This window comes from Perkinsus marinus (assembly GCF_000006405.1).
Source record: "Perkinsus marinus ATCC 50983 genomic scaffold scf_1104296941592, whole genome shotgun sequence".
NCBI classification, from domain to species: domain Eukaryota; phylum Perkinsozoa; order Perkinsida; family Perkinsidae; genus Perkinsus; species Perkinsus marinus.
The window spans coordinates 46793-55567 of record NW_003212465.1 but is presented as its reverse complement, the minus strand read 5'-3'; the positions used below and the strand labels follow the sequence as shown (position 1 = coordinate 55567).

General features: G+C 48.5%; 2 protein-coding genes across 2 annotated transcripts in view; both read left to right on the top strand.

Annotated features, from left to right (window-relative positions):
- Positions 1 to 2996, top strand: part of Pmar_PMAR001295 (hypothetical protein) — a gene marked incomplete at both ends in the record, with an annotated part of 10530 nt that extends 7534 nt beyond the window's left edge. Inside the window, 13 exons of the mRNA XM_002781777.1 lie at positions 84 to 164; positions 208 to 312; positions 360 to 554; positions 597 to 677; positions 726 to 911; positions 965 to 1123; positions 1169 to 1399; positions 1444 to 1560; positions 1602 to 1817; positions 1884 to 1967; positions 2014 to 2172; positions 2215 to 2364; positions 2409 to 2996. Coding sequence (XP_002781823.1) covers positions 84 to 164; positions 208 to 312; positions 360 to 554; positions 597 to 677; positions 726 to 911; positions 965 to 1123; positions 1169 to 1399; positions 1444 to 1560; positions 1602 to 1817; positions 1884 to 1967; positions 2014 to 2172; positions 2215 to 2364; positions 2409 to 2996 — 2352 coding nt within the window. The remainder of the gene's footprint in view (positions 1 to 83; positions 165 to 207; positions 313 to 359; positions 555 to 596; positions 678 to 725; positions 912 to 964; positions 1124 to 1168; positions 1400 to 1443; positions 1561 to 1601; positions 1818 to 1883; positions 1968 to 2013; positions 2173 to 2214; positions 2365 to 2408) is intronic.
- Positions 2997 to 5297: 2301 nt separating this feature from the next.
- Pmar_PMAR001294 (branched-chain amino acid aminotransferase, putative) overlaps positions 5298 to 8775 on the top strand; it is a gene marked incomplete at both ends in the record, with an annotated part of 4423 nt that continues 945 nt past the window's right edge. Inside the window, 13 exons of the mRNA XM_002781776.1 lie at positions 5298 to 5320; positions 5383 to 5490; positions 5548 to 5647; positions 5688 to 5752; positions 5797 to 5867; positions 5914 to 5975; positions 6018 to 6096; positions 6140 to 6240; positions 6320 to 6437; positions 6617 to 6681; positions 6731 to 6787; positions 6974 to 7065; positions 7620 to 7774. Coding sequence (XP_002781822.1) covers positions 5298 to 5320; positions 5383 to 5490; positions 5548 to 5647; positions 5688 to 5752; positions 5797 to 5867; positions 5914 to 5975; positions 6018 to 6096; positions 6140 to 6240; positions 6320 to 6437; positions 6617 to 6681; positions 6731 to 6787; positions 6974 to 7065; positions 7620 to 7774 — 1096 coding nt within the window. The remainder of the gene's footprint in view (positions 5321 to 5382; positions 5491 to 5547; positions 5648 to 5687; positions 5753 to 5796; positions 5868 to 5913; positions 5976 to 6017; positions 6097 to 6139; positions 6241 to 6319; positions 6438 to 6616; positions 6682 to 6730; positions 6788 to 6973; positions 7066 to 7619; positions 7775 to 8775) is intronic.

Sequence of the window (8775 nt, the reverse complement as noted above, 5' to 3'; positions counted from 1 at the left end):
TCATCGACGAGGACGAGGCTATCACGTGAAGGTGAGTACCACAGCGACATCATTCGGTGTGTGAATGTTCGTGCGACTGTCAGCCCACTCGTGTTGGGAAGCAACACCCACATGCAAACACACAACGTAGAGGCGGCCACCATGGGAAACCATCTAACAACAGGGTGAGCTCGAGCTCCCGTTGTATTAGGTTGCATGTTTGGGTAGGTGTTCCCACGGAGAGCGGAAAACCATGGTAGGGGAACCATACCACGCCTTCCTCACTTCGGCCAACTACCTAGCTTCATCGAAATCGGGCCGGGCTCGAACTCGGTGAGTGGCGGCCGTACTCCGCTGGCTTATTGTGTCTTATTTCATAGGAGTCTCGTAAAGCCGTTCGCCCTATGACTGGTGATCCCATTTATCGAGATTGGTATTTCGGGATTGACATTGACTATGTCGTGAGTGGATGCTCTTCTGGAGAGAACTGTGCTGTTGTTGAACATCTCGACTGTGGGAGTGTCGAGAACACTTTGTATGTTGCCACTTGGTGGGGTGGTAGGAAGAATTCTAGGGTAAGAACCGGTGTGTGTCTGCGTGCTAGTGGATGACCTCAGATCCGCATAGACGATTCCATCATGGAGCATTGTGGAGGTCCATTGGGTGCATCGAGGGTGGTCGGCCAACGGGAGCTACCGGTATAGTGGAAGTGTATAGTTGTGATTGATGCTTGGCCTGGTCCTCAGCTCGATCCAGCAAGGCCTCTTTCGTGTGCGCCGGTCACAACACCTATCATCAACCGTGGTGCGAAGGGCCACGTAGTGGTTGCTTATTGTGGACCACAGTTCAAGGAGAGGCACGAGGTTCGCTGTGACGCCCCTATTTGGGCTCAGCACTTTGCTTACGGCTGGGGTGACTCTGATAATAGCGGAGTAAGCCGCAGCTCCTGGTGGTGTTATTGTATGGTCGTTGTCCTCTCGTTCAGTTGGACATATCAGCTGATCTCGTTAAGGCATGTCGAAAGGTCACAGTAGAGCATATAGATAACCTTCACACGCTGCTGTCGGCGTCGCTGAAGGGTGCCACGATAAGGCCTGGTAGCAGCAATGACGGGGACAACTTCAGGACTAAAAGGGAACTCAAGGTATCAACTGTGAGTATATTCCCACTCGTAATAATGTTTTTTCAGTTAACGTTCCACGTGTCACCATATCGATATGAGCCATCTATATTCCATTATCAATGTGAACGTGTGACTACTGCGGTGGAGATCCCTGAACAGCCCGGTGCCCCACGAGTGGCCTCCGTCAGAGCCCTCTGTGATTTCGATGACTCCCATAAGGCCTTTGTGAAGTTGGAATGCCCTGAGTCGGCAGCTATCACATTTGCTATCAAATGGGGAGGATTTTCCCAGCGTGCGGTAGGACTATAGCTAGTCACTGCTCAACACAGCACTTCCTCTAGGTTGGTCTTGGTCCTGAGATCATGTCTCATTCGACCAAAGTGGTCCGTGGGTCTGAGGATTTGGGACCGGCCATAGCTGCTACTATGGGGGAGGATAGAGGCAAATACTACTTACAGGTGAGAAGAGTGGTTACTGAGAATTCATAATGTGAATTCAGACTAAGAACGCTCCTGGCGTGTTCGTCTGCGATAAGGCGGAAGCCAAGATTGTACAGACTGAGGACCTGCAGTTCACTATAACCGTATCGTGTCCGTCGCATATCGTGGACTCGAGAGCCCAGGCGAACGCTGAGGCTAGGCTGACAGTTTACTTTGATGACCCCTACGCTGCTATCGGCTTCCTAGTTAGATGGGGAAGAGTTACCGATGCCAAGGTGGTCAGTTGTATAAGCGATTCATTTTGGCCCGTTCCACGCGAGTTGTGAATGGTGTGGTATCAGGTTGAGTCATACTACGCCACTAAGTTCACTTCACCCGCTCCACAGGTGACCGTCAAGAATTCCCTCCCAGAAATACACGTTGATGTAAGCGTGGAAATTATTGCCGCTTTGATTTCTTGTCTTTATTCAGAACCACATTTGCAGTTGTCCAGCCAAAGCCCCTATAGTGTATTCCCCTCGAGGGGAGGCTCGAGTGACCTTCTCGAGCAAGCCACTGATCACAGTCACTTACAAGGACCGTATGGTTGCTATGGCGGCTGCTATGATGGCCGGCCATAGGCTGTCGGAAGTACGTTGAAGGCAGGCCTATGTGGCTTATCGATTTGCTTAGATTGTATTGGACACTAACATCACTCACCATGTCACACACATTAGTGTTGATGATAATGTCTATATGGGGAAGGAGGAAGAGCATCCTCTCAAGCGTGTGGCGTTGCTCATTTCTGGCGAAAACAACAAAGTCGATGATCACATTATTGAGGTGAGCTGAGTCATTGAGGTTTGTTATTGATGTGGGCGTCTCAGATGCTGCGCCCTGACCTGGTAAGTGGTCCTCTGGAAGACTTCGGCCTGAGACGGTATCATTCTGTGGCCTACAACTGTGGTCGGCAGTCCGGGGTAGCTGTCGATGGGCTGACATACACAGTTAAATGTGAAGAGGGTGAACTCCCACAAGGTTCCCGTCACCATTACTCTGCTCATTTGACCAATACTTCTCGCAAGGCGGTGGACATTACTTTGAAGTTCGACGACGCTCAAGCTGTGACGGCTTTCGTATCGTTCTGGACGGACGATCAGAGGGATGCAGGCCCGAATGGGGAGGTGGATGCCGGTGTAGTGGCAGCGCCACCGATAAATGGGCGACGGGACACTGCTATCATTAATGCTGTTGAGAGACCCGATGAGTCGAGGCTCAGCACAGGTCTTCGTGAAGTAGGTTCTCCTGAGTCAACTCCCGTTAAGATGAATACTACTCACCCGGCTATTGTCGCTGATGAGAGTGAGACCGAATCGCCAACACTCGTTGAAGATAAGAAAGTTCGTCGTCATGTTGTGCGGCATAATATAAATAATGCCAACAAGTATAGAATGCGTGCATCTGTGTCTGAGTGAGATTAACATGTTATGTAGTCAACTGTTGTTATCAAATCCGTGTTGAGTTGTCAGGAGTTCGTCACCTTCAAGCTGTGGATCTTCTGGAACGCAGTGATCGAATTTCATGAAAAGAGCGGAAAGGTGACAATTGTGATTTGCTCTCACACTCACTTTCGCCAAGCGGATCGCGGCCTTGCTATAGTTGGATATAGTTTTTGCCAAATTGGTCAATAGGGCATGTTATACCGCAACACACGGTGAAATAATGTGAGTCGGGATTGCAATGCAATGATTGCATTGTTTGTTTGGACCGGAACTGTGCCACTCTACTTTTACCTTCTGCATAAGGAAGTTTAAAGGTTCATTGGTCCGACTCAGCGCCAAGAAATATTCAAAGAACAATACGACAATAATATTGTACGCGATGCACATGAACATAAAGCAATCAACGAAGCTAGTGCATACAGGATCAGGGATCAGTGAAGGAAAACTCATCCGATGCTGCTCACAGATCATTCACTAAATGCTTGGGGGTTGTGGAGGTCGTGTCTCAATTAGTATCAATGCTAGATCCAATAAAGCTCTGTGAGTATCAAGGTTATATCAGTTATCTCACTCTGAAGGAAGTATCTGAACTTCAGATTCTGAAGCAATACAAGTTCACAGCGTTCCCGTTATCAACGACCCTCCACCGTCGAATGCATCACGGCATGAATTCCACGTGATAATTATAGTGATCTTATATCTCTTACTTGGCTGACTCATAGTGATTGCTTATTTCAAAATTCCCGCTGCATGGGTTATCATTATGACAACTACACAGCAGCTCCTAAATTCGAACCAAGGATCCATAGCTTACGAGCCTAACACGCTATCCATTTTGCCAAGCCACTGATTATATCTTATCCAACTCATTTGGTTGCACTTGATCCCCGGAAACGTCTCGCCTTAGCAAGCCCACAGCATCCAATCAAATCAATGCTCACTAATTGAGCGAGTCCAAACTGCACCAATGCGATCAGAAAAAAACCATCGTTTCTTACTGACCAGGTTATTGACAAGTCGTGCCGCATGATTTTGTCGAAATCCGCCCGCTTAATTGCCCTTGGTCACCGAGATTCAGTGGATAATGTCTGAAGTTAAGACATTATCCACTGAATCTAAGTTAAGACTCTTAACTATATGTCACCTCTGCGGATCGAACCTCGAGTCTACAACGCATACGGCTGCAAACTTCGCAGCGAAGAGTATTCGACGGCCATGGGATTTTCTATCAGTATTATCCGTGACGCACATCCGAAAACTCGGGGACTGCTGTTACGGTAGTGAGTACGAAAAGCAAAATATAATGCTGCCATCCGGAGTTTGACTGCACAGAAGATGTTATTCCTATGAACACGGCGCTGATTTGAACATATGATGTGGCGAATGATGCCTCGGGGACACGCTCGTCCGAGCTAGACGGTACCCGGTCGGCGGAATAATCACCAGAAGCATGGTTAGTTTCTGAAGGTTTAGCGCGAGACATGCCGAATTTCTCGGAGAACGCCACGAAAGTTGTTCATATTCAGCAACCGAGCAGAGTTCGCCTCGACCATATTCGTGAATCATTGTCCCGGGACAGGTTCCCACATGCGTACGAGCGAATCTGAAAGAGTAGGGCAGCGCTGTTTGCAGGGATTCAATCCAACTCCGACTGCTCTACTCCCAGGTAAACATTATCTCGTATAGGACTACACCGGGTTTTACCCAGCACCGGTTCGGACAGGCGAGAAGTGGCTCACCTGGATCTCCCTCAGGGACGGTGACGGTGACGTGGCCGGCCATCCAACTCTGGTTTTGTATCAAGGTGCTCCCGTCTTGGATGACCGTCACCGTATTATGGTCTCCAACCTCAATTTCATATCGCTCCTTTACAGGCTACCATCACCATTGTTAGCATATGCTCGCTGGTTCACGTCGTCTTCTCAATACCTCAACACTAGCAAGTACTACGATCCCTGTAGCTAGGCCGACCATTCATCAAGCGATAGAGCCAGCATCGGTAGAAGTATGTAGCTCATAGATGGCAGCACCTGTACAGGGTCTTCCCCTCAGCTGGTCAGGGCTCCAAGGCTCTCCGTATTACCCCCGTTGGACACACTGGAATTCGGTAAGAAGTTCTCAGATCATATGCTGGAGATCGACTATAATATTGCCACTGGATGGGCGAGAGTAAGAGCTGAGATTCCACGGCGCCGCGGCTATGGTCATGACTTCAGCCACGTATAATGCCGATGAGCAATATCAAGCTGCATCCGGCATCCCCTGTACTTCACAATGCAGTGGGATGCTTTGAGGGAGTGAAAGTGTACAAAAATGTCCCATACCACATTTCCGTCACATCGTAGTGATCTGATTGCAGATACAGGGTACCTGAGGGCATCAGAGAGTTCCGCCTGTCCAGTAACATCGCTCGATTTGCCACTTCCATCAGACGTGGCGCGATGGCCGATCTCACCAAACGCGATGAGCAGTCCATGTAGTAGAGGAAATCAATGATATCAGTGGAATGAGCTGCTATTGGCAGATATGAGCTCATCAGGGAGCTTATTCTCATTGACGAGCACATGATACCATCAGAACCTGGTTATTCTCTCTACATTCGTCCAACGTGTATTGGAACTCAAGTAAGCGGTTGATATCCATCTTATCAGCAAGTCTTGGTAGGCTAGTCTTGGGGTATTTCCCCCTACAGCTGCCAAAATATTCGTCATCACCTGTCCTGTCGGCCCGTAGGGTTCCTCTGCTTTGGCCCAGGGACGATGTGTGAAGATAGATACTATAGATCAGGGTTCAAACCAGTGTCTTTGCTAGCATCGACGAAAACTGTCCGTGCGTGGCCAGGAAGTAGCAAGGACCATGGCTCAGTGTAGGCATCTATCATCTGTTATAGGCACTGGGGCTCAGAAGCTTGGTAGTAACTATGGTCCGACACTACTACCCTTGCGGGAAGCTGTGAGTGCTCGCCATCACGATGGAAAGAACATTGTCGATCAGATTGAGATGGGCTACTCGCAAATATTATGGTTGTTGCCGACTGATGTGACGGCAAAGGACTACTACGTAACGGAGGTTGGTAAGAATGGCCGGGCTCACTCTCGACTGCATGTCCATAAAAGGTACGATGAACCTGTTTCTGGTATTTCGTACGCCGGATGGTATAGAAGTGACAACACCATCCTTGAGTGATGTGATCCTGCCAGGAATAACCCGAGACTCAGTGAGAAGTGCATTAGCTGGGCATCGAACCTGTGACTTGACTGCCACGACTCTTGTTAATCAGCAATGTGCCTTGCCAGGCATTACAAGTTCTGACATCTAATAATGCGCCACCTGGTATAAAGGTTTCGGAAAGAGATGTCACTATGAATGAAGTCATCGAAGCTTTCGAGACTGGCAATCTCTTGGAAGTGTTCGGTAATAGACCCCATCATCTCACAGAGTGTGCTTCATATACTAGATTGCTGTTCCTATCCGAATCATCGCGATAAGTTTATCTACAGCTGAGAAATCTCCAAAATGTAGCTTGTGCATGTTGTGAAGGATGCCTCGATGATTCCATATCCTACATGCGCCGCCGCGTACTGGTGTGATAGGTACCGGTACAGCAGCTATTGTATGTCCGGTTGATCTGATCCACTACAAGGGAAAGGATATTCGTGTACCGCGTTACCGCCCCCCCCGATACCTATGTCACTGATTGTTGGTAGATACCGGTTGATGAGCGAGTCGGAGCTGGCCCTATCTGCAAATTCGTCCTGGACACTGTAAGTGTCGGCACACTGATCAGTAAAGCTGCATTATGACTATGGCGCAGATCCAACAAGCCCAGCGGGGTATCGGGGAATTCGGTGGGAGATGGTCGTCATTGTGGACACAGGATATGCGTATAACGCATCCCGGATATGATTTCCGTAACCCTGTTAATATCTAGTAGCACGGCACTGTATCAGATTAATCATCCTTCGAGGCTTTCTGGCAAATCAGAGACTGCAAGTTCTCTCGAGAGGGTCCAGAGGGCGGATAGCGTTTGGCCCTATCCTACGTGATTTTTAACGTCCTGTCCTATCATTATCATATGTCTAAGATTGGTCCAGTGCGAACGGTATTGCCGCAGCATCATCATGATCAGTTTTTCCCATTCTGGCAGTATTTCGCGAATTTTGTAACTTCAGTTCAGTTGACGATCTCTGGGGTGCTGCGTTGACATGTGGTCATCAACAGAAGTAGGCAAAAGGTGCGGGCAACAGAATAATCATGTTGTTGTGGCCCGGCCATCCACAGATGGTGACCGTTAGGTGATTCGGTACTGAATAACCGAAGATTCAATATAAAGTCTGCGTGAAGTTCACTGACCAGGATTTGAACCTTCGACTTCCGGACTAACCAAATGCTACCAGCATGATGTCAAGCCGGCAGCTGTCTGATGTGATGTTCGGCCGTGGGTCGGCACGACATGCTTGCACTGAGTCGTGACCGTTAGCTTTAATAAAGCTGCCTCATCTGTTTCATCGCGAACTGCTTGCTAGCCGCTCCAAGTCATGAAGAGCAGCTTTAGGGAAGACTTATTCTTGTTGGTCCCAAACGCGTTTTTGCTAGGAAGAGATTGCAATTGCAAGGCAGGACTCTCATACTGAAAACTCCTGGTGGTGTAGTTGAGGAATCCTGTAGGCTTGAGCTTCATACGAGACGTGGTAGATCACCCAGTGTGTTGCAGACCAGCCTCAAAACTAATGATAACATGTTCGGGCCTTGTAAGTCGTTTGTTGACGCACTCGTGGTGGCTAAGGAGTTTTCCCAAGCTCCTATCCCGACTGTGCCGCAAACGGCGAGAACATTGACATGTACGCGTTGCGAGTGCTGTGGCGTGAGATCCTTTGGGGCTGGCGATTTAGTCTAAGAAATGGGAAGGTGTGGCGCTTAGCCTCTGTCCGTTACCCGAGGTAACCAGTAGATCCAAGGGCTTCGATCCATTGAAAGTTTTGCCTCCTTTTGATCCTAACCCCTGCAGCTTCTAGTGGGTAGGGTTCAGCGAGCCCCACAGCATCCTTTCGAAGGCTACACATCTCACGATTCTTCATAACTAGACCTTCCCATTACTGGCTGGCAAATGTGCCAAGAAAAACTACAGCTCGCATACCTCAATGGATGCAGGTTGGTTGCATCATACGTACACCTGTGCTCACGGAAATGGGCTTTCATGATTAGAATACTTCATTGGGGCTTCACCAATTACCATGGTGGATAAAACGCCGTATTACACGTTTTACATGGCCACCACTAGTAACACGGTAAATATTATTAAAAAACATATGAAAATCTGTTCGCATCTCATACGACTACGGCATAGAAGTATACACAAAAACTCAATGCACTAATGACGCACATGAGGCCAGCAGGCATGAACTTGCGGGTTTTCACGTACCTAGAAGAGATAACTCCAAAGCTGCACACTGAGTTGCCCCACCTTGAATAGAAAAATACAGTGAGTATCAGCGCGATGGCAGCCAGACAGAATAGGCCTGTTAGATTATCATAGGAAGAGCCAAGTTCCGCTGCAGCAAACACCAGCACACCAGAGAGGGTACCGGCGATCAGAGATGGCTTGCTCTTGGCTTGGACGAAACCGATGGCCTAGCAGGAGAACAAACGAAGAGGTTTACTATTCAATTCCTGGGGGAAAGGACGATACAAGGCAAAGTCGAAAATTCCACGTAGTGATTCAGAACAATAACACATAGACTTAGTGACGAGT